The following is a 26,165-nucleotide window of genomic DNA, read 5'->3' on the forward strand; positions in this document are numbered from 1 at the left end:
GGGGGGGGGGGGGGGGAAGTGAACTGAAGCTTTGTATTACCGATCGTATTTGTCAAAGGAAAAATCAAATGTTGACAAGCGCGAAGCGATGTCCGCTAGCTGCGTATATACCATTTCCACACGGCGTATCTGTCGGGAAACGAGAAGACACCGGGAAAGACAGAGACAGATTTTTAAATGTTTATACAGCGTATTTTAAACAGCGACGCACATTTTCCGACGCGCGATACGGAGGACGAGGACAGTCGAATTATCGAGGTCAGTCAAATATCAGGGATACTCAAATACTCCTTGCGTATCCGAATCGACACGATTGTCGAATCGCACACAAAAAGGATACGTCGCATTACGCATCACGGCTTAAAAATCAAAGCTTTGTTCCGATTCGTCATAAAATACGCCAATTACTCAATGTGTAAATTAATTCGAAAATATTACGTGTATAAATTAATTCGGCACCTTTGTTACCAAACATCAAGAAAATTATTTGGAAAGTATACAATTTTAATTATTCAAATCAATTTCGTCATTATCAATGATTTTACCCTGTCTATCGACGATCTGTTGAATTCCATCGCGACTGAAACTTGACGATTTTGAATCGATGAAGTCACTGGTAAATTTTCGAATTGCCTTCTATTGTTTTCAAATCTGTGCCAATGAAATAATGTAGCAACGATTGAAACAAATGGAAATCTGAAGAAGCAAGGTCTGAAGAATAATCCGAGTACAATTTCCCAGTCTGTATTAAAAACAACGCTTTTTGTTCCTTTTGCTGCGTGAGGTCGAGCGTTGTCGTGGAGCAGGCCTTCTCGAAATCTCTGATATCATTTTCTACAAGTTGCGCGATTTACTGTACCTTCGCCAAGAATCGAACAAATCACTTTTGTGGTTTCAACAATATTTCTTTACAATTGGAAAGCAAAACGAATGTAGCGTGTATAATATGTAACTAAATATACACCTCTATCGATAATAATACAGTTCGCTGCTATTTTTTGAAGTTATTATTGATCGTTCCGCGATGTCACATGGTGTTTTGCAAACACAGATGGCAATTCTTTAAAACTACAATTGAGCAGAAAAGTATTTAGATTAAAAACGAATCAAACCAATGGCACCGAGTTCATTTACACGCCTAATAATAACTTAATAAATACGCGACAAAATAGAGTCGCTGCTTTTTTCATATTTTTCACATGTTAACGCGCTGTAAATGCGTTATAATTTATTCGCGATCGCCGTAGAGACGCAATGAATTGGTAATGCTGATCGGATGTACGCTGAATTACAGTATCCGCGGATTAAAAATCACAAGTTTCGCTCGTTTTAAAGCCGAAAGCGAGCACGGAGAAGGCGGAGAGGCCAAGCCGCGAGCAAATCAGCTTTCGGATACACTAACGCACGATACCCTCAAGGCCCTTTGCCACGAATCCCTCTCGATTTCCATTTTAAAGAGTGGATTACGCGCCACATGGTTGCCTCATGGAAGATTAATGAACTAATCTCCTTCAAAGTTGACCTTTTATCCTGATTTTCAACCTTGGATGCCCTCGGAAAAACAAGGCGCTAGACACGCGCGCTATCGACACGCGGTTAATTGGAGAGATGGAAAGAGAGAGAGAGAAGGAGAAAAAGGGAGGCGGGAAAGAGAAAGAGAGAGAGAGAGAGCGAGAGAGAGAAGGAGAGACGAGAAGACAGTCGCAAAATAAGAACATCACGGCGCGGGATCATTTTATCAAGTTAAAATGCCGCGTGAATTTTTCCGTTGTTTCTTCACTCCGGCAATTTGCCTCACCGGCCATCGGTGACGCCGTCAGCCGGTCGTTATTAATTCTCAGTTTTGCTTTGAGCGGCACATGCCGATCCTCTTTGGTGCCCACAGGCAGTTGTGTTCACAACAATTCTCCACAGAGCGGCACAATGGTGAGTAGCCCGGAGCGCTTTTAACCATTATACGCACCGTGCGTATTGTACGAACGAGAGGGATTTCTGGGGTCCAGGTGGACCTAATTCGTCTTTCCGCGCGACGTGCACTAATTTGCGCGCAGTGTACTGCCGAACACTTGAATTACTCGGTTTAACAATTCAGCCCGGCACAGATCAATCGCTATCGCTTTCAACGCTCGGGCGCACGAATGTTTGCACGGCCGGTGTCGCGCGCGATTCCCCCATCCATATTAATAAATGCCTTAATCTGTATGCGTCCGGCCATTTCGGAAGTGCCTGTAATTCGCGGCCACCCGGCCCGCCGGAAAATTCGACACGCAGCACAGTTCATTCTTTTTGAAATCGCATCGGATCGATCGCGCGTCACGAGTGACCTCGGGAAGATCGGTTCTCTCTTGCGAGACGGCCTCGGTCGGAAATCGGGTCCGCCAGTTCGTTTCCCGCGATACCCCGCGCGGCTCGTCACTTATTATAACGCGAACTGATTAAACGTAAAGCGATAAATCAATAAATTATAATTATTAACAGCGCCGGAGAGAACAAGCGTATGCATTTTGCAGCTCGCTTCGAAATTTTCGTTCGTTAGTTTTTCGAACGCGAATACGTAATAAGAATAATTAACAAATTATTATCGAATGCACCGTGAACGAATAACTTTAATGACGATCGGTTCGGAAGTACTTCTAGAAATTGGAGGTGATCTAACTCGAATACGTCACGTACGATGTGTATATGCTCTTCGAAAATTATCGGAATGAATAAGTAACAGTAGGATAGGTTAACCGTTGCGGATGCATCGCGTAGACAATGGAGGTGATAAATAGACGAAAATATCAATGTCAGAATTTATGCGCGAGGACAACGCCTCGACCGTACGTTTCGTTTTCACTCGAATCACTCGGTATTCCCATATCGACAACATTTCGGTCTTCCCCCTTTGATATTAATTTGGCGTCTCCGTTCGACCCTCCCGCCCCTTTATTGCGTTTGTCGAGGTCGCGCACATTCTGAAATTTATTGCGCGATCGAAGAGGGCTGGTCGTTGAATATTTCAGAACGGCGGAGCATAGGATCGTGCAGCTCCCCTCCCTCCTTCCTCCTCCCGTTGGTTTTGATTGCATATTTTAGATCGCAAACTCGTTAAACTCGTCGACCCCCGTTCACCGATGTCTTTCAGGATCGAAGACGCCGGGAATTGTCAGGGACCGTGCGCTTTATTCCCGTCGCTCCTTATCCGACATTCCCGGACTTGTCCGGGGGATCGTATGCTATTCTATTTCAATTTCTCTCGTGTCTGCAACTTGTCGCGCTCGCAATCTTCAACAAGTGGCCGAGCGATAAGTTTCATTCGCGGGATTGCTTCGTGATTGCATCGGGAGACTCCACCGTAACGTGAAATTCGCGTGCCGATGGAGCGCGATTTTTTCCCTCCGCCCTCCTGCGAATTTCACTTTACGCGCGGAATATCTCCGCGTGGAGCGTGAAAAACTTCCCGGAAGGAGAGCGAGAAACTCGGTCGCCGCCGATATCTTTCGAATGAAAAAACAATTGCCGGCGATGAAGTAAATCGAGCGACACGAGGGGAAATATTTGCTAAATACTTTCAAGTCGATACGGCACGTATTTTTATTTATATTCCTAGAAAAATCGTCGTTTTGTTTTTTACCCTCGCTCTTGTTACGGATATGATATCATTCGCGGATATGTGTATCTTCCTCGCTGGCGTGTAATGCGTAAAATAACAGTTTTCGCTGTTTGTATCCGATCGACTAGAATTTCAATCAATTTCCGCGAAACTTACGGAGTTCCAACTTTTACACGCGTGACCGTCCTATTGCTCTCCCCCTCTCTCTCTCTTTCTCTTGCCTCTCGCAATATTGATTTTAGTAAATATCGCAAGGTGCAACGCTGCGCAATTGCCCTGGTGTTTACAGATCGCAGGACCGTCAAGTTCTCAACAAGTGGTCGAGTCTTGGTCGAATGAAATGTCTATCAACTTCAGGGGCCAGATGTGTATATAGTACAGCGCGTAACGCCTGGTTGGACGGTTTACCAAACGCGCCTGCCGGTTACAGCCTCGACAAGATGTTTGTTCACGTACAACTCGAATAATTGAATTCGCGAACGGCGGACGTGATACCCACCCCGGTCGTTTGCGCGATTGTTTCTGCCGTAAAATAACCCGGCCGAAGCCGTCGTATTTTTTCGACAAACATCGATTTTATCTATGAAGGTAATCTCCGGTTTTTGTCTCGTGCGTCCCCTCGAAAATCACTCGAATTTCGAGGGCATGTATCACCGTGTATCGCGATGCACACACACACGTTGCGTTTTTAGTTTCCACCCACGTCGGGGCTGCCGCCACGATTCATTTTAATGAATCTTTAACTGGGCGATGACGTCGGAGGAAGATTAGTAGATATAACGGCCATCCCGGGGCCTGCCTCTTCCATGGTGCCGACATTTTTCATCATTCTTTCGTCACGTTTTATATAAATCCCGCGGGGGGTGTAAAAATCACCGTCATTCGTCGCGAGGTGACTCTAATGTCAATTGCTTTCGGGAACTTGCCCCTCCGGCGTTAGTTTTCGACGCTCTCCCTTTTGAAAGAATTCACTCATCTATCACAGATTCATCCGAATGACGAGGGCTCTTAGAGATGTACAGTCAAGAGGACGCATAAAGGGCCGGTGAAAACCTAAATCGCGATATATCGGTGCGTACACATCCCGGTTAGAAAGAAATTGCTGTAAAATTCCCGTTTCACTCCACTTCGGGGCCTTTTCGGCAATGGCTGAAGCATTCGGCGTATATCTGCAATCGTCGAATTCGTTACAATAAAAAATTGGGCCAAGCTCAAAAGGGCCACAAAGAGGCCGCGATTTGAGCTCTTAGTGGCCCTTTCGACCACCACCCGCTCTTTTATTCATTCTCAATACGCTCGTTGATAAATATAACGTCGCGCGAAAAATAAAAAAATGCACGTGTTTCCGTTCACGGGAGAAAAGTCGTTGATTAGCGAGAGATGGAGAAAGAAAAACGGAATTTATTTATTCACCGTCGGATGGGAGCGGTTCAAAGTAAAACGTCTCGTTTGTCGCGTCTCGCTTTGGAAACCTACTTAATTATCGAGAGTACGCTATCTATCAGGGGATAAATATTTTGTTTTTTTTCAGTTCGCGCTCCCGGGCTCCGGAGTAAATACTCCGAAGTAAGAAAAAGGATATTACCAGCGTCAATTTGTAGCCTGCGCAGGAAATAGTCCGTTTACTAAATCAGGAACGTGTTCCCTTGAGCGGCGAATATTTTCACGCTACATGGGCGAACGGTTAACCGAGGTTTCGATGAGTTTCTCATACTGCGTCCGGCGGCCGTGATATCATCGTATTTTGTCAGGCCGAGATATACCTGGAATAATGTAGAGCATAATAACAAATACGACGTTTCCGCGCGTGGATTATTTCGGGGGAACGAATAACGGCAGATTTTTCTCTCACCCTCTTTGTAGGATCTCGTCTTATAGTTGCGATAATATCGCTGCAGCGCTTTAAGCGTAGATAAACGCTCGCTTCGCTCCTTATTTTTAAAGGAGCTCCATTCTTCAGTAACTATCTTTTTTCGAAAGTTCTTCATTCCGCGAAGTCCGCCACTGGGTCGGAGATAGAATGAGCGAAGATAAAGCGACGGAAACTAGCAAAGTCGCGCTTCTCGAGACCGCAACTACCGATCGATCGAAATTCTCAGCGAGGAACAGACTGACCAATCGTCCCGATTTTCGGCTCTCATTAGAAGCGTTCTGACGGACGCTTAGCGGAACGCCATTTGTCCCGATTTTTCTCTTAACGAAAAATAAATAATACAAAATATAATAATAAATTGTACTGAGATCCTCATTAACCCTCTTAATCCTTTTAGGACGGACTTCTTTGAAGAAAGGTTCATACTGGAAATGATGATTTTATTGTACTAAAAATTTGTTTTTGTATGATAAATCTCAAATCAAAATCGATGCATTTTCCTTGATCCGTTGCTCTGTAATTTTTGTTCTGATAAAAATTTAAAAATTTGCGAAAGTAACGAATGGAGGATGTGGATGGGGCTTTATTTTAAGAATTTTATCAGCCTGTCTTTTACATAAATTAATGATTCTTTGTATTAAAACACAATAAAAAATTATGTTCAGTTGATCGTTTGACATTTTGACATAATAATGAATAAATATTTTACTTACGTACGTCTGTTTACGATTTATCTCTTATTAAGAGTCCCATTTTTTTATTGTTTCCATATTTTTTAAAGTCGATGTGTTTATAATTGGCTGAAAAGTTAGCCAACCTAGCGAAGGTGCGTTCCTCTCGACCACCCTGTCGCACTTTAGGCGCCGAAATATGCAGATCTAATCCCGATAGAAACGCCAATGCGCAATACGCTCAGCCGCGCGCGACTCTTACGAGGGAAAGTAGAAGGGGGGCCACTCTTTCGTCGGGAAATGACTTTCCCGACGTCAAACTAACGGGAACGTGTATTATGCGAGCAGACGCAACAAGGGGTAATCTCGTAGGAACGAATTCGCGCTAGTAGCCCGGGAAAGTTTCGTATTCATACAATTCCTCGAAGCTCTCGCGAACGCGCGCTCGCGTCCTCCCCTTATCCGGCCGCGATAAATTCGCTTCTGTTGACGCGGGAATTGAATTCTCTACGGCATAGCCGACGGCTGCCGCAGCTACAGCGCCGTCCAACTTTTTCTCGTTCGACCGAGGCGGTCCTTCGAACTAGCCCTTGAGATCTACCGATCGAGAGTGAGAAGACAAGATTGTTGCATTTGCCGAATAAACGTCGAGCTCGATGCGAAACTCGCGAGCGCGCGCGGCTAAAAATTTTCCCCGCGACACCGTCCGTTTAATACGATTGCGTTATAATTGCAGCTCCGTGCTCGACGGATGATTTCGTATCGAAGTATCGCATTACTAATGCTACTTTGGCGAGAGATAACGAGATACCCTGGCCGGCGAGATAGATCGCCTCGTTTTAATATCGGATTTCAGGATTATCTGCGAATTGTGGCGACGCGACGAGAATCCGCGATAAATTTGAATTTGCTCCCAGCCGAGCACCGCCCACACAGAGATGTATCTATATACATACATATACGGGCAGATATAACCTGAGAAGTGGAAATTTCATGCGTTTTTTAAGCAGTTACCGGACAGCTTAGTAGTTTCTGCCTAATACTTGAGAAATAAAACTATTTAGGATCCCAATCAAGATATAATGCTCTTCCCGCAGTCACGCTTGCAAATACAAGCGTGTAGCTGAGACCTTTTTTATATATTTCTTGCCTTCTTCTTCTGTTTTACATTCTGTCAAATTAATACCGGGAATCGTTCGGTAAAACACAAAATATTGATTCAATCATCCAAGTTTATTTTGTCGCCTTCAAAATAGGCCCCGTTTGATACGCGATACATTTATGCCAACGAATAATCCAGTCGTCGAAACACTTCTTACAAGCACTTTTCGGTATGGCCTGCGGCTCCCTCTGCGAATTTTGCTTTATGGCTTCGATGGATTCGAAACGTCTCCTACGAAGTGGTAATTAGAAATATGGGGAGCAGGAAAAAGTCACAGGCCTCGATCGAGTTTTTGTCCATTTCATACGCAGTATTTTTACAATCAATGAAAATGCATTAATACCGGACAGTAACTGAACGATCGTCTCGGAAAACTGTATACATTCCTACCAGGATGCGTGTATATTATTTTTTTAAAGCTCCCCTGGGGGAGCTTTAAAAGCGGCGAAATTCTATGCAGATTTTTTCTCGCGGAACGCGGGACATTGAAAAGAAAGGAAGAACGACGTGTTCAACGATATTCCGAGAAACGCGAAGAGCGGGTTGCTGAGGTGCGCGATGTAATTCAACGAGAAACGAGACGCACGGCCGGTCTGTGCGCGCTGAAGAGTGAAGAAGTACGGGATCGGCGTCGTACAATCACGTGTGATTCGGTGAGGTAATTGGCGTTGAAATATTACAGGGGTCGAATACGTGTGGCGAATTGGCAAGTCAAGTGGACGGCATGTAAGAGAGCACGCTCAATTATTATACGCGTCGCTCGTCCATGTACGTTTCGCGAAAATTACGTCGGATAGCGGCACGGGAGGATCGACGGCTATGCGGTAAAGTACGGTGGAAGCTGAACCATGGAAGCGGGCAGCCTAGGTAACCCGGCAGCAGCACTTTGATCAAGGGACGTGGATGTCTCGTACCGCGCCGCTGCATTGCTCAACCGTGCGCGTACAATGCACGCAGACACGATCCGCGCGAATATTGAGACATATGCACGCTCGATTTACGCATTCCTCTTCGTTCGCTCAATCACAGGCGGCCGATTGGGAAGTGCATCCGGGCGAAATTAACGAAGCTCCTCTTCAGCAAATGAATTCACGGACGGCTCCCTCGTTCGCTCCGCTCGCTCGTGGCCGCTTTTCAGGCAGAGGCGTGTCTCCTCGATTTTCGGCCCAAATTATCGTCGCTTCGCGGCGCAACGCTCGCTTTCCCTCCTTCCTTTCCCTTTTTTTACCGCGAGAAATTCAGGTACTCAGCGTTCTGATTGTCGGGTCTTATTAAATATAATTCGATTCGCGTTCCAGAAATTATACTCGCTGTCATGACCAACAAAGTCATTTGTTATTAATATCGTTATAATTATTGTTATTAGAAGAGAAAATAGTGTTTTACGCGGCCCTTGTGGATATTATGGCCCTTTTTAATATCTCCACTATTAGGTGGCGAATTTTAGTGATTATTTATGGAATTATTTATTTAGCTTTCTCGTGAATTACACGATAAAGAGTTCTTGATCTTATTAAAACAAAATTCGTGCTTCCTAATAACGGACGAGGTGAGCTACCATCAGAAGGAGGGGGATTCAGGGGAAATTTCTACGCGCCCACATATCGTGCTTTTGATTTGATTTTATTTATTACGCAGCTCGCGCGCGCCGCATAGCAGTCGGGCATTAATGAAGCGTGTAGCGGCGCGCTCTCATTCATTTCGCACTGCGTGTAATTCGTTTCACGACGAGCATATTTTCGCGCAGAAAAAAGCGTATTCAGAATGTAATCAACGCATCACATGAATCTATGGATTCGTCGTCATTGTTCGCGGCAACGACAGTCCGACGTGTCCGGATCGTGCGGCCGCTCTTAGCCGGAGCGGAGAGATCCCACAGCTTATTAAAGGTTCGAGTTTTCCCTCCCTTTGAGCACTAAATGAACGCATCTAGCGCGACGATGGCGGCTGACAGACATGTGTGTGTGTGTGTGCGTGTGTGTGTGTGTGTGTATGGACGTGTGTGCGTCGTTTGCCACCCTCGCCAGCTGGGTGAAACGAGACGGAAAGGCTCACTGGCTCGTGGCCGGGGACTTTATAGCGGTGGAACCGTTAAGTGGCTGAAGTGAAGCGAAAAATTGTCCCCTCACGTCCCACTAGTTACGGCAGGCATTTTTAATGCATTATTAAATTATCGCATTGCTCGCTTTTCCCCGATGTAAATTCGCAGATCTCCTTAGTCCACGCATGGTCGCGGGTTGCGAACGATGCGCGTTCCAATTTCGGCTTGCGGGGGAAAGTCCGCCATTTCCCTACCACGGCTGCTCGATCGCGACGGCTAATGAATAAGCACTCGATTTTGCCCACTTAATCGAGGCGAAATGAGGATTTGCATTAATAATTAACGCGCGCGAGCCCGCCCGCCCGTATCCCGTATTTACGGGAAGAAAAAGATTCTCGGACTCGTAATGCGAGTTTGTAACCGCGCGATGTAATCATGTAAATTTTACGGATAATATGTATGCGGGATGGATATTGCCTCGGCTCGACGAAAACATACACAATATTTCGAGCTCATGGACTATCTTTCCGATCGAGCCGCGGTATACACACACACACACACACACACATGCACGCACACGCGCGCATGCGTGTACTAAATATGTAAATACATCTATTGATATTTAATTTAGTTCACCAGGACCACGTACGAGATTTCATATCTCCCTGAGGACAGTCAGATGTGCATTTTTGCATCTCGACATTCTTGTTTTATCTCCCCTCTCTCTCTCTCCCTCTCCCCCCACCTCCCTCCTTCTTTCCTTTAATTCTGTCACGGTCTTATATGCATTAAAAACCAATTTGTGTTATTTACAGTTTCCGATAAACGATTGTCGATTAATGCATCGCGAATAATTCTCTTTTGAAACTTCGTAATTTCCCGACACCTTTCACGGACGCCGAGGAGATTTATTACATATCCACAGTGTAGATGACCCGATAGCCGACGGTACCGCGACAGCTGGTAGATTCGAGCGGATAATACCGATTCACTTTGTACCTTTGAGACGACAAAGTTATCGCGCATAACGCATCGCAAGCGTGCAATAGCTGCCTTCGGCTTGTCGGCTAGGCAATTGCGTTTTACTTTCTCGTATATTCCCCCCCCCCCCTCTCTCTCTCTCTCTCACTTTCTATTGAATTCCGGGCGGATCGGGCAGGATAGTTGGCAAGGGGGTGAGGCAGACGGTTAGGAGATAGGGATGTAGGGCCGCGTATATACGCAGCAGCGGTAGTAATTGTAGGACGGAGTGGACTCGGAATGAATATGCAAACCGCAATATGCAAACATCACAGACGGGCGCGAGGAGAAAACAGAATAGGATAAGAGGGATGGACGGAAAAAGAAAGTAGTGGGAAAAACGCGGGCTCGTCGAAAGTCACAGTGGAAGCACGACCCCTATCCGCGTCCGTCTACGTATATGGTCCGTTGGAACGTGAAATTTACTCTCAGCGAGAAAAGAGAAGCGGGCGTAAAAAGAAATTCAAACTCCGTCCGCAGTTCGTCTCAAGAACGATCACTCACGTGCGATTAACCCGTCCATAATCCGGTCAATCGAGAAACTTGACCAGAGTAACGATAATATAATGGGGTGAGACGGTAACGAACGCTGAATGAACGTGTATGAGAAATTAAGGAGCCTCTGAGGCCCAGTGTATACGAGAAATAACAGTAGCGTCACGTGTTTACGTAATATAATATTCTGGGGAGCGTCTTATGTAATCGACGCTTATAAAATTCATCGTCCCATTAAGAACGGTCTATATATGTCGTAATGTATACAGTAAGCTAATTAACCAATCACATTCGATTATTCTTGGACTGTAAGAATTTTATTAATCAATTAGCTCACTGCTTACGTCTGACTGCATATTTTACGGTCATTATGGATAGTCCTTTTAAAGGAGACTGGGTAAACGTTACCTACACCATTCAAAGACGTGTCTTTAGATATCGCTTTAATGTCGCGTAAATTCTCGATTCGGAGATATCATGAAACAGAGAGATAATTTACGAGTAGTAAGCCTGCATGTCTGCTCGGGCAAGTAGTCCATGCAGCTGTACAGTCAGCCGCGAACTTATTTGCATACTCGTTTCAACTACATATGTAATACATTCCGTAACCGGATTCAACTAGCAGTAAGGTTTTTGCTCAATATTGTCGCTCGCACATGTGGCCTTTGTGCGAAAATTGCGATTCAAGCTTTCGCCCGTTTTACACTTTTTTTCCCTCCAAACCTACCCATCCCTATCCTCCTATCCTCGGGGTATCTCTAAATCAATGTGCGCGGTGGCAATGTTTGTGTTCCTGCGACGAAAAACTAACAAATAAATGCCGCACGTTCGAGCCGTTTTTATAATCCGTGCGAATCCGCCTCTAATCCAGTTGTATGGGTGCAAGGAACCGCGCCCTCGCGTTTGACAATCGATACACGGTAAAAAATCTTTCATGTAAATGTTACATTTTTTTGTGTCAGCAACTTTGACTAATGTCTCAATGTCAAGTTAACACACAGCTCATGTGTTATTATTATTTTCATGTGCTAAATTTATGTTAATTTAGTAATTTGACACTTTTTGTGTGTATGAATAAAAAAATGAATGAACATTAATTTGAGTTATTTTAACATTAATATAAGTTGGAGTCATTATTCAAATAATCATAAACTTTGACACGTAAAATAGTGTTTCAAACAAATATGTTTCATTTCCATGCAACATTTTTTACAAATTATTTTAACTATTCCTTTGCCTATTTTTTATTAGTCTAACATCGTACTTTAAGTGAAAACAACACATATAAATGTAGAACAAAATGTTTGTATCAAATAATTAATATTTTCAATGTGTTAAGAAGTAACACACGATGAATATTTTATTTTAACACAAAATTTAAAGTGAATTTTGTTTTAATTATTTTGTGGATTAATGTTTTAATTTCTACGACATACGAAAAATGTTAAAATTAACATTTTATTTTTTAATGTGTACGTCCAAATTGTACATTATAGTTTATATTTATTTGCGCTTTGTTTTCATATTTAACTTGATTATACGTTTTTTAGATTATAAGACGAATAAAACGCACGAATACACGTTTTTTCATGAAACTATATTGAGGTGTTAAGTCAAATATTTTTCTTACCATCGGAGATCGAAAAGATCTGAGATGGAAAATTCTGCGTTTCAATAAAACATAGTATATGCATAATGGAGTTCCTAAAAGAAGCACATAATCGAAGATTATACGTACGATTTCACTTCTGTTTCTATTTTCCCTATCTATTTTCTCTCATCAAATAGCAGCATTTTAACAAAAAACTGTGTCAACGAAGCGATTCGTACAAGCTTCATCGAGACAAAAAGAAAGACGAGAGTCAAACGTTTAATAGAAATTTGTCGAGCCCGCCGAAAGTAGCCGGAGGTAAATGAGAACAAGACTCGAGCGAATTTTTAAGATCTGGAACGATGCCAGCCTTATGTGCTCGAGCGGAACAAAAGCACTCTTGCCTCAGCCGCAGAGGGTTGGCTCTGGTGCTGAGCTGAGAGGAGGGAAGAGGAGGAAAATGGGATAATACCGGGAAAGAAGGAAGAAAGTGTAAATAAAATGACGGTACAATTTATGTATCGATGCGAGAGAATGATAAATACGAGGAGAGATATCATCGTGCGGGTGAAACTCGCGCGTCTCGCGCTAAGTAAAATATATTTCTCCACATACATATATAGATATACATTTATATATATATATATATATATATATATATATATATATATTATGCCCACGCGCGCACACACATACGCCGCGTTCTAACTACATATGTGAGATGACGAATGAAGATAGATGGATTGACTCGATTAATAAGATAAGAAGGGTCATTAAGATCCTTTAGAAATCCCGCGCAATTTAATAGCTCGGCCGGCGGATGCGCGAGGAATTTCCGAAAATGAATTGAATGATATATTCCAGCCGAAGCGCAGGCGAAACTTTTACGATGACTCCGCGGGAAAGCGCGCGAAGCCGAGGGAGCGTCGTGGTTTTTAATCTCCGGCCGTAATTTACATTAACTTCCCTTTATCCTTGCCTCTCCCTTATCCCCTTCCCTCAGCGCTGCCGCCCTCTCCGCTCGGTCAATTGACGTTTTGTTGTTATCGCTTCAAAGCAAAGCGTGTAATTAATAACCGCGGTCGGTACGCGTTCGCCTTTCGGTGAGCGAGCGCGGCGAACGATCCATCCATCGTTCTTCATTAATCATCCTCGCGTTTACACGCCTGGCAGCCGCATCCGCGTACTGTCCTCTCCCCGCCTGCCTCCCTCTCCCCGGATCTTTCACCTTCTATTCCTCTCTCTCTCTTTCTCTTTTATATTTCCATGTAAATATCGTTCGCGAGAGGGTGGACGGCAACGCGAGCGAAAGGTCGGTCGATAGAACAGGGTCACCACTGTCGACTGGTTAGCACTTTTTCGCGTGACAAAACGATTTTGCATTTCCTGCGGTCAACGCTCCTGTTCCGGCTGTACGCTCGGCCTGACGGAGGACGGAGGACAAGAGCGGAGGGGGCTGTGTTTGGGTAAAAAACGAGGCGCGTGAAAATTTCGATAGCGACCGGATAAACGACCGTCGGGGCGCGTGTTTCCGCGTAGCGCCTGGATTTACATACTACATTTTCGATTACGGCGTTTAACTTTTTCGTTTGTCGGTCTTGGCGAGAGATTTATCGCGAGGGTGGCGAGCGGGCGCTCGTTCCCGAGGAAACGGTTCTATTTTATCGGATATGTCATTTAGACCCTTCTCGCGCGGTAGGAACGACGCGCCTTGTCAATCGCGGCTTTCGACTCTTGTTTGCGGAAGTAGCGTGAAAAAGGGGGAAAAGGAAACAAACGCCGCACCAGTCCATTGTGCGGGTCTGATGGATTTTTAGCCGGCACAGTCGCATGCTTTAAGCCGGCGTATTTTAAAAATACCTGCGCCGCGGTACGCGGGATAAATTCTAACGGATCCATTATTAAAGTGCACCCGGCGGCGCGGCGCGCGGTGTGTTGTTGCCTTTTTGAAAAATGCGAGCGCGCGTTTTTTCGCGGTGGGTGCGAAAATGTTATTATTTAAGCGCGCCGTAATTACTGAAAATTACGCAAGCTTCTCCCTGTCCGCGCGTAAATAGCGGATTTCATAGGGATTTTCGTGCGGTAATGCACTTCCGCCAGCGTGAATTGGAGAATTATATTTCCGGCGAGCCCAGAGCGTTTATTAGAGCGATCGTCGTGTATCGTTGCCGATGCTGATGGCCGAGAGGATGCATTACAAAGAGAGAAAGAGAAAGAGAGAGAGAGAGAGAGAGAGAAACTAGATGAAGACTCGCATTAAGTACGAGACATATCCGTAGAATACCTTAGCAAGCTAAGCTGCATCCACCCGAGCATGGCATCCTTTCGTCTGTATATACGTTCCTAATTTCGGAGACACAGCCAGCTCACTCCGTTGCCCATTAGAGATCATCTGCGTGCCTGCCGTTACCAAGCATCTCGCGCTGATTCGATTTCACTGAATATGTTCGGTGTCCGTAACAGATACGGGGACAATGAGAAATACCTCGTCGCGAATAATGAGCAGGTTGCATTTACAATCGGGAAGAAAGGAGCGGCGAGATGCACGTGGCGAGACGATCGCGAAAACACGAGCGCTTTTTGTGTAATTGTGAAAAGACCCGTCGCCTCTGTGACTTTGAGTTTCGCATTTTGCGGAAGCCGATATACTTATTAGGGTGATCAAATACTCGCGTTTGAAAACGAACGGCGTCGGACGATTTCCGCGCGGGGAGAATTCAGACAAAAATTACGTATTAAATAATTAAATCCTATTGTTTTATAAATCTTGCAAATTGATATTTGACAAATCATAAATTGATATTTTATAAATTAATATAAATTAATGTAAATTGATTAATTCGTATTAATATAAATTAATTCGAACAATTGTTTCGCCGCTTATATCGCACTGTCTTGCTCGATTCATTTTAATCGGACGTTTTGAACAAACGTGTTTCATTTGCCACGCTCGTGGCTATTTTATTATTTCATTCCTACATTGTTTTGTCACATCCCACTATGCTATCTACGATAGCAGCAGGTATCGTTAGAGATCGCATTTCACTCTTCTTTCGGGGAGACTTTTATCAGCGTCTTAATTAGCGAGTTATTTAAGTTTAAAAAGTGTGGAAAAGTAACGGAGACTGTTACCTCTAAATTAGACAGCAGCAGACGTCAACTTGAGAAGAATTTAATTGGAGCCGTAATTGCTGGGGTATTTAATTTCGAAGATTATACGAGTACAAGCTAGCTTGGAATTGGAGAGATCTGTAAAAAAAAAACTTTGGGACGTTTGTATTAACAACATCGTGCGCATCACTCAAAACAGATTTTCGCAACGACACCAACATTTCTGTTCTATTGTCATAACAACAGCATTGTTTTGTTCTAACGTGTCCATATGGGTAGTGTGAAAATAGAATCAACAAAGTTATTGCAACAAAAATATCTATTCGGACTCTTGCGAAAATAGCCTTTCGTTAGTATCTGTATGTTCGAAATTCAATTCCTTTCTCCCTACCTTTACCTTACCGCCGTGCGCTCGACGTTGTTTCACGTAACTAAGTGTTTCGCTCGTACGTAAACTGATTTGTCACGCACTCGAGCCCGGACTGTTAAATTCCCACCCGAAATTTCGTGATCGATGACACTCTCAGCACCTTATCTGGAAACGGGGACAGTTAGCGGTCCCTCGTCAACGCCCCGTAACCGTCCAGAATGAAAAGCCATTTACGTAGAAGACGCGCACACTACCTACATAAATCTGCGTCTTGCTGTTTGCTCTGTCCGTACCTACTTGTGGCATCTCTGTCGAGTAGGTCGTGGCGGGGGCTTAAACTGATTTCAAGGTACTCCCATCATTCCGACGGCTTACCCAGTTTCATCGGTCCACGGGATCTCTCCGTCGTGTGAGATTGAGAGAGAGAGAGAGAGAGAGAGACCCTCTCGTGCATTACAGGGGTCTTATTAGCGCGTCGCGCAGCGTAGAGAATCGCGAAATTTAGGACGTCTCTAGCCTGCGCCAAGGTCCGCACGATATATCTCGCTGATGGGACTTCGGGGAACAATTATTGCCACCCCGGACCCTCCCCGTCCGCATCCCGGTCGGCTCCCACGATGAACCCATTGAAGGCTTTACCGCCATCCGCCAGCGAGCTCTCGATTCGGCGGGACGGACGTCACGATCCTCGGCGTTAACGTTCGTTGCGGCACAGGCATTATTATTTTAACGTAAACGTTATTCATCGCGTCACGTGGAAATGCGTTTTACACAATGCGATTCCAGACCTTCGATAATGCGATTAATTGAACGGAGCGTAATCAGTGGTTTTCCAGTAAAATCGCAACACCGACAATTACGAGAAGGTTCTGTTAAAATAGGTGAAGGATGCATCGAGAGTCGGACAGCTGACGTCGGTGAGCACGGAATATACTACGCACAATAATTAGGGGAATTAATTTGGCACTTCCTCAAAAAATGGGCAAGATTCAAGCAGCTGTAACTTTGTCGGGAGTTATCGAAATTGAAATTTAAAAGAGGGATTTGAAGCTTGAAATATCTGCTTTCGAGTGATCATTATCGTTTTTCGGTTCTTTTAATTTTGATAATTTTTACATAGAGAGCGAGAACGAGAAGCTGGATAAAATGGAAGATTTTCTCGTCACTTTTAGGCGTGTCACGAGCGCAAGAAAAAATTCGACTTTTCCATAGAGCGAAACGTAAGGAAAACGTGCTCCTCTGTTTGTTGTGCGTAATGTATTTCACAACCCGAACTGATGAAACGTGTCCTCCTCGTCGAATCCTTATTAGTGGTGTGTCGCGAGAAAACACGACTCGGTAAAAAGCAAGTCCACCTGTTCTCGAAGAAATCATAAGTTTTTACATCGCGCAAGTTTCACCGTACTTCGCGACGTTTCTCGTGTCGAGCGGTACATTTCTCGTTACCATCTAAAAATGTTCCGTCACGCGGGAAAATGGAGAAACGTTGAAATGTAAAAAAGAGGAGAAGAGAAAAAGGTACGATCTACACCGCGAAAACGGTGAAGTCTTGTAAAATTATAATATTAAATGTGCTCGCATGGTCCGCACGTTAATTTAAATTTATAGCGACGGTACGCCGCACTAGTATTTTACTATGAATGCGAATGTTGTGATCTGTACGCCGGGTTGACAATTCCCGAGATGATAAATTAATGTTCACTCATTCACTCACTTACTCACTCGAGAGAGAGAAAGAGGGAGGCAGCGAAGTGGTGAAAGCTTCACGCCTCGTAAATTGCTGGTTCTCATAATTATTGCTGCTGGCCGTAGCTAATGTCCTCTATCCTGTATCCTGGCGAACACGTCTGCTGGGCGAGCGTTATTACGACGACCTGCGTTAAGCTAACGGTAACTACGGTATGCGGTAACAAGCTCTGGTGTTGCCGATGTCGAGGGTAGTATCAGAACGGCCACCAAGATCTCTCTCTCTCTCTCTCTCTCTCGGCTGCATCCTGATAAAAGTTAACCAATTTTCCCAGATCTTGGATACGTCGTAACTATGTCGGGCCGTGCCGGCGCGATAATTAGGCGATCGCGCGATAAGTAATTATTGCGTCGGTTCGCGCGCGCGCGCGCCGTTGCATGCGCCGCCGCACGCTGGAACCTCGCGGCGCGCATCCTCGCCGAAGCGGGTTTCCTTTGTTGCATTATTCTCGCTCGTGGGTTCTAATATATCCGTGCAGATTAAAGCTTCGGTGTACCGACTCAAAGTAAATTTAACCCGCATTTACGGCAAGCCGTACCGCGAAATTGGTGTTAAATTACTGTAATTAATTGCCACGAATAAGATACACCTCGGCCGTCGTGTGCGTCGTTACTGCATACTCCTCCTCTATATGCCTAGCGCGTATGAATTATCCGCCATTCGTCGGTTTATAAATCAACGATTTCGATGGGAAAAGGTAATTACGCGCGTTGCTCGTAGACTCGCGGCGATGTCGCGTGACACAATTCCTCGGGTTCCAATCGGCGACGGAAGTTCCGGAGAGCAAGACTGCGTTCGGAAATCCTACTCGACGGACAGAGTAACATTTAATTGACCAATCGGTGGAAAAAGAGCAAAGATTTCTTTCACCACAATCGGTTAATTAAATGTTATTCTAAGCGGTCTGTACACGAGAAGAAAGATCGTTACGAATCTTAATTACGAGAGGGTGGCTCGGGAAAAAATGATTGTGTACGAATTTTGTCTCTCATATGGCCGTATGTAATCGAATATAATTATATATTTTCCGCGTCTAAAAAATATTGTTACTGTAAATATATTGTTATTGTGAATATTGTTAATATTGTTGAATATAATTGAAGTAAATATTTTTGTTTATGGCTGCCCACGATATAAACATTGATCGAATTAAACTACCTTTTTCCGTTTTTCATTCGACAATATTTTTCTCTCGTACGGACATATATAATTATATATGCAGTCATATAGAAACAAAATCCATGTATAAACCACATATAGTTGCATATAATTATATATAATCTTATATGATTATGTAAATTTTCTTCCCGGAAAAGGATATTCAATAATTATCCGCACTTGTGTTATGAATTCGTGTAGGCTGGCAGTATGTTTTTCTGAGGGAATGAAAAAAATTGCGTGACATATTGGACTAAGCACCGAAAATCAAATCGAGATTATATCGAGAAGTAAAATGCTTATAATTATTTTACCGTTCTTTTAATAATAAATTCGATAAACAGAGCGCGGGAATAATTATTAACTCATCCTGATATTTTTCCTCCGTCGGTCTTTCGCAAGCTTTGTAAATTAATAATTGACTTTGAAAACGACTGACTGTAAATGCGGGATTGCTTTTTGTTCGGATGCTTTCAACGGTATCAGACGATACGCGCAACGTGCTCTTCTTCATTCGATGCTGACGATGACGGCAAAATGATATTTTTTCCCTCAATTCGCGTATAATATTACACTACCTGCGCGTTAGCGCAGCCCTGCCGCATCTTGTTCCTTCCTCTCCCCTCTGCCCCTGGCTCTCACATTTTCTCCGTTCCATTATACGTGGACGGGGGTCATAATGTATTCGCTCGGTTTAAAGCATCCCGGGCGTTCCGCTCGCACCGACGCGCGCACCAGCGCACCAAGATCGGATATAACCCGTCGCAGCATGTACTGCCGCAAAATTGGTGTTAAATTACAATTATTAATTGCAGTAAACAAGCTACATCGCCGCAGCTAGTTCAGCCGCTTATGTAGCCGCGTCATTTGCTTTTAATCCGGCGAAGGGCCCGGCTATGCCGGCTATGCGCGCTTCAGGATTACCGCGCGGAAATTTTCCGGCAAAATGGCGGAAATTATTTTAAAGCGGGCTAGTAAGAGAGATTTCATGAGAGACGCCGCGTTCCACCGGTGTACGGAGTGTGTTTCGGTGGTGCGCTCAGAGGGTAGCGCTTTCGCGAGTTAATTCATCATCTGACGTTCTCGGCATCGATGAAGTCGGCAAGTATTTAGTAACGTTGGAATATCTTACGATAACTGAAGAAATAACGTTGGTTAACGAAAGAAATTACAGTTTCGAGATGAAAAATCGAACAGCCAGTTGCCAGATAATTAATACAACGCTCGTTTCGGCTTTTTCTTTTAATTTTTATGGGACAACGTACCCCCAACTTTGATTTGTTATTTTTGTTTTTAAAGCGGCGGGTATACAGCTAGATTATATATTTTAGAAAAGTCAGCGCCATCATCCGTTCTATCGTATTTGATATGCAATGGCCGGGCAGCAGCTAGATCACCGATTCTACATTTTTTAATAAATAATCCAGCCAGTGACGAATAAATAACGAGTTAGAAAGTGTTATCTAGCCCTGTACTAAATAAATTTAAGCTTCTGAATAAGCCGGCTGGATACATTCCTATTCTTCCTTCGTATCCAGATTTTCTCGTCTGAGCGCAAAGTCAGAGGAACGATTTCGGCGCGTTGAAATCCTAATAGAGATTATGCGAAACTGGAAGGACAATCGGCGCCGATTACCGCGGTGATGCAGGTCACACACGGACTTTCGCTGCTGCGAAATCTCCATAATTTCTCAATTGACCGACACTGTTATCCCGATAGCTACGTGCGCATATCGCCAACATTTTACCTCTATACGTTATTTCGCGCTCGTTGCCGCGCCGGCGAAACTATTTCATGTCGCGGATTCACGAGCTCGCTCCTAGCAGAGGCGGCAGAGGTTTATTGCAAGCACGGCAGCGCGCGCGCAATGAAAAATGGGTAGCACCGAGTAAGCACGATAACGATTGCGTATCGCGATCGGTAGCATTTCATTCCGACTCGATAGCACGAGCGAGCGAGTGAGCAAACGCATGCGGCCGCGAGTGCAACGTTATTACCGCCAGGTATTAGCCGCCGCGCACCCACACATCATGAAACGGATTTATTTGCGAGCCGGCATAACGTTAACGTTTGCGCCACGATTCAATAGACGCTTATACGCGCTTCATTGCGCTCCGGGCTTCAGGCGTATCGCGCAAGCTCGCGCGAACTTAGACCGACGCGAATAGAATGCGTAGAATGCGCGGGCGGAATAGGCTGCCGAAATTCCGAAGGGCGAGATGAATCGAACGATCGAACGATTCCGATGGAATTTTCTGCGTTCGATATCGCGCTTCATTCTCTCGCGAACGAAAGAGAGAGAGAGAGAGAGAGAACGGCGGGAAAACGGCGCAAAAGCCCCCGCTTCGTTTCTCACTCGGTGAAAAATAAAAAGGTAACCCGTAATAGCGGCCGACGCAAATTTCAGTCTCGTCGCGGTGTGCTCCTTATGATTTTATAAAGAGCGGCATTTTGCATATCTCACCGTCAGCTTTGCCCACCCGCTCGGTTTCCCGCGCGGCATATGCGCCGTCGCCGAAATTTCGGCAATTGCGGCCGCTTACCGGAAACCAATACACCCGAGGCGGATATGATTTTATGACGCGCGAGAGCTTCCGGATTCTTCTTCCCTCATGTCGGCAATCTTGCGCGAAACAGCACACGCACGACTCTATGTATATTTGATGTGCCGCTGATGGAGTCCATTACACAGGAGTAGACTTCTAACTCCCTTTTTCCCCGGTTGCAGTCCCGAGGATGGTGTTGCGCGAGCAATACGAGGACGAGGTCGAGCCGGACGAGATAGAACAGGTGCACGAGTTTGACGAAGGTTTCGACAGGACGGACTTCAGGGCGGAATTCAGTCCAAGTCCAAACCTCGAAGGACCGCAGCCGCAGCCCCGGGATAATGTCTCCAGAAATTTTCCGACCGTCAGCTCGTCCCCGCCCCGCGCGCACACCGACAACGACGGTGAGTTCCGCCTGGCGGTTTGCTGCTCCATCTTACTTAGGGGAAGTGAACGGTGTTGCACGGTGGAACCGCATGCAACACGCACGCGTTTCCGTTCGTGCACGAGGATAGGATAGTAAAACGCGCGTCTCGATAGCGGTAATTCGCGGATTTTCAGGAGTACAGGCACTTAGATGTCTCGACGCGACGCGATAAAAGCTCGAATGCGCGACCCGAACGCGTTTGATTCGCGCGAACGCAGTTAGATCGCGTCGGTGACGCTTTCTCTCTTTTATCTGCGAGCTTATCGTCCGCGAACTCTCGTCTCGTCCGTGTTTCGCTATAAGTCGAAAAGTCTAAAAGCCTCGTTCGTTCTTGTATATTTAAATCTCATCCGTACGTCTTTGCAACCGTAAGTTTTCTTTTCTACGTCCTTTTATTCCTCGAGAAATGGGAAAAATATAGGTCGCGTATACTCGAAGATTACAATAATTAGAAGGAACTTATCTCTTTTGTTCTTATATTATTCCGGGAAAACCGCAAGGAATTCATTATCCGATGCGGCTTTACCGGCTTTACCATTTTACTTTATAATGGGCTGACTCACGCAAACACGCCGTAATATTATCCGTTTTCGCAACGTTTGTACTCTAAGAATGGGCGAGATGTAGAACATATTTCGTGTCGATATATATCGTGAATAAAAACATTAATATTTCACAAATATCAGATGCGATATATCGATATATATATATATATATATATACATTTTTTTTTATTTACATCCTATCATTATTTTGCGTAAAAGTTATATAAACTAATCTTGCACAGAAAAGGAGTTTAAAAATAGCAACTGTCTTAAATGTTTATTTATTATACCGTATTTTCGGTGATTTTTTCAGCCCGTGAAAATAATCATTCATTCAGAAAGGAGGTCGCAATTATACTTAAATATTTTAATGCTGTCTTTTAATTCAGAATGCATATTTAATCATTTCGAGCAAAAATATTGAGATCCATGAGATTCAAGTACCGTTTTAGGATAATTGGGACCTAAAGAACTCAAGAAAACCTAAAATCAGAACTTTTCGATCAACCGTTTCCCCGGAAAATAGTCAGGACGTTTACTTTGATTGACATCTAGTATACACCTAATGAATCATATCATAACGGTAATCGTCATTATTGATCATTTGGAGTTTCGGCAACAATACTTCATCATTATTTTTCCAATTTTTTAATTTTTTACTATTCTAAATTAAATAATTAAAAAAGGCAATAAAATTAAAAAGATGTGTTTTGCAAAGTTATTTTTCACCCCACCTACCGCCAGGGAGGTGATAGGTGATGACCAGGTAAATTTATTTTCTGAAAGGCAAAAGCCCAAATTATATTTCAGTAACAAGATTTAGCCCAGAATATACTTTTATCATAGATAAAAAATTTTGAATATAAGTAGACTTACCATTCCTACATAGGAATAGTTGAGCCAAATTGGTTAACAGCTAATATTTCAATGGACTGTCACCCATTTCATCCTGTGTACAAGAGCTTGTCAAGGCTCTGATGCATATTTCTCAGAATCTAATTAATCAGAATAAAGAAAATTAATCCCAAGTTTAGTAAACTTTGCTCTGATCGGTCAACTTTCAACCCAATCTCCAACTTGATCCGTAGTCTGATACGGGCTTTGCGAAAGCCGTATCGGAAGTTCGATACTCCTATTCAAATATCGATACGTGCTGCTATCGAGAGACGAAATATCACAAAATATCGACGATGGGGGCATCGATACCCGAAACATCGATACTGCATCGCCCATTCTTATTGAGCTCTGCTTGAAGGAATTTTAACATTTGAACTGCACGCGCCAACAGTTTCGCACGTGTCTCGCATGTTTGCACTTTTGCATGTACGACGGTGCTGTCGCGCACGTCTGTTCTGATCGCTTCATGATCGCTCCTTGTGTAGACACTATGTGTGTGCGTATATACATCAGACAGTACCGGGTCGAAGTTACACGTAGGTAATGCGTGCGAATGTTAAGGCGATTAGGCGACCTCTCCCCGTGCGTCGGGATTATGAAAATATGTTTCGCGGTTTCTCCGCTACCAGCCGTATCGGAGCAGTTGATTAATTCTGCTCATTTATAAATAACCGCGTAATTGTGTAATTACATACGGAGAGCGACGGGATAAATTATTATTTCCATGACTAATTAATCCGCACGCGGGCGCACGTTCACGCGAACGCCGCGGCGTCAACGCGGGGCTTCATTTATACCGTGCATTTCGCCGCGCCCACTGCTGCGCTATCACGATGTGTAACACTTATTTTTTTTCCCCCCGCGATAAAATTACATTTTCGCGAGTACGAATAAAACTGTGTTACAATGGCGGAGCGGCGAAAAATTAAACGCTATGCGTTGTCTTGAAAAACAATAGCGGATAAAATGTATAATATTTAATAAATGGCATAATACATAACAAAAACCCCGCTCTCGAAAGCTCGGTGCTTTCGTACAAGTCGCAATTGGAAAATGGAAATTTCGTGCCGCTTATTTTCTTGTTTTCTTCCGTCGCATTAATTTTTTATCACGGCGGTCTGACAGCCGGCTCATAAAGGGGTATATTAAAATCCATTTTCACGCTTCCGTTCTTTTCACGGCAGTCAAGGGACTTCTCGACGCATTGAAACGCTTTTCCGGCTTCTTCCCGCTCTACTCTCCTATCGCGCTGCGTGCCGCATAAAAATGCGCGAAGCAAAGTGCTCGTCTTAGAGTTGTGCTCTCATTGCCGCACCGGAAGTATCCGGATGTACGTAACTTTATATCCTGTAGTAATGTCCGCAATGAAATTACTTAGCAAGCCCGTCGAGAGGGCGACGAGGAATATAGTGGAGGAGGGGAGGGGAAGAAAGAGAGAGTAGTAGCAACATCCAGTCGCTTTATATTCGCTTCGTCTACGAGCGTTTTTCCTCCCGCTTTTTATTTTTGCACAAGCACGTGCCAGGAACGTTACTTCAAACCGGCGCATTATTAGCATCGCATGCGACGAAATGCGTTTCGACCTTTCGTCATCATTGTCTCTCATCAACGGTCTTCGACCATCACGCGCGATTTTTCCCCTTCGATCGTCGAAGCTGTCGCCGTTTTCGCGACGATCGAAGCTTCGTCTGTTGGCCGGCGTCGCGACTCGAAATTTCGGTCGATACACTCGAATGTTTCATCCCGGTATTTATAACCGACCACATCTCGAGACGCGAGTTCAAACGCTCTCCTTTTCTCCAATATATGTTGCGATGATCCCCTCTCCGCCCCGCGCCAACCGCGGCGCGCGTTCCTCTCTTAATCTCGCGAAGTGTAATCGTTCTGTTAATCGTGGAACTCCGCTTCTAAGACGAGCTAACTAATGGAATAAACCGACCGTCTCATCGGCCGGGAGGGCAAAGCCAACTCATTAAAGCACAAGCGGAATTAGGTAGGTCAATCGGTTCGGAAGTTCGGCTTCAAAGATCGCCTGACTGGGCACAGAGTCCTGTAATTGGATATGCATTCACTCGAACACTTCTTGCCGGCGCCTTTTCTTCGCGGTCCGTTGAATTATTTGCCGCGTTGCCTTTGGTTATTCTGCCCCCTGTTGGTGCTGCGCGAAATAAAAAGTGAAAGTACATCTTGGGATTGGACAGAGGAAACGGTAGGAGAACACAGCCATATTGCTCCTCCGGCCCGTGAAATTCGACGTTTGATCTTCTAAATTTTATATTCGCCGACTAATATAAGTGAAGGAATAAATTGCGTGCGCGCGCCATTATACGTGAAAATTTTACATTACGCGCGAAAGTTTTACATTGAAAATACATACATAGAGATATTTTGCATAAAATTTTTACATTTTGTCGTGGCGGCGAATTCTCATTTTCATATCTCATATATTTCTATCCTATATGTACGTGTGGATATATACATACGTATTTCTATCTTCTCGTTTACGGTTCAACTAGAATTCGGCATGCCAATACGCGAATGCGTTATTCGAGGACAAAAATACAGACTACACAGGGGCTAAATTGCCAAATTGGTTCGAATACAGATTAAATGTAACATATCGATAATCAATGTTCATTTCGCATGTACAGTATCGATATGTGATGCAGAGAGAACAAAATACATCTTGGCGTATCTGCACAATATTACATACAATATTATATACATATTGTATGCGTATGTTATCTCATTGCGGCGAATACATGGGTGGACGAGATATTCAACCTCGGAGCAATAACGCTTCGGGTATTTATATTCCCTCTACAATTCGAGACGTTGAAATGTTAATTAACGGCGATATAATCACAGGGAAAGCCGCGCGCGAGAAAGAGCGCGTAGGTGTACAATAGGATAAA

General features: G+C 44.3%; 1 protein-coding gene across 1 annotated transcript in view; it reads left to right on the forward strand.

The window, feature by feature from the left end:
* The window catches only part of LOC106751930 (protein eva-1 homolog C), a 182,411-nt gene that overhangs the window by 135,357 nt on the left and 20,889 nt on the right, over positions 1-26,165 (forward strand). Inside the window, exon 6 of the mRNA XM_014633220.1 lies at positions 21,564-21,785. Within this exon, the coding sequence (XP_014488706.1) occupies positions 21,564-21,785 (222 nt within the window). The remainder of the gene's footprint in view (positions 1-21,563; positions 21,786-26,165) is intronic.

Source organism: Dinoponera quadriceps, unplaced genomic scaffold, assembly GCF_001313825.1.
Source record: "Dinoponera quadriceps isolate SergipeBrazil2010 unplaced genomic scaffold, ASM131382v1 scaffold316, whole genome shotgun sequence".
In the NCBI taxonomy this organism is placed as follows: Eukaryota; Metazoa; Arthropoda; class Insecta; order Hymenoptera; family Formicidae; genus Dinoponera; species Dinoponera quadriceps.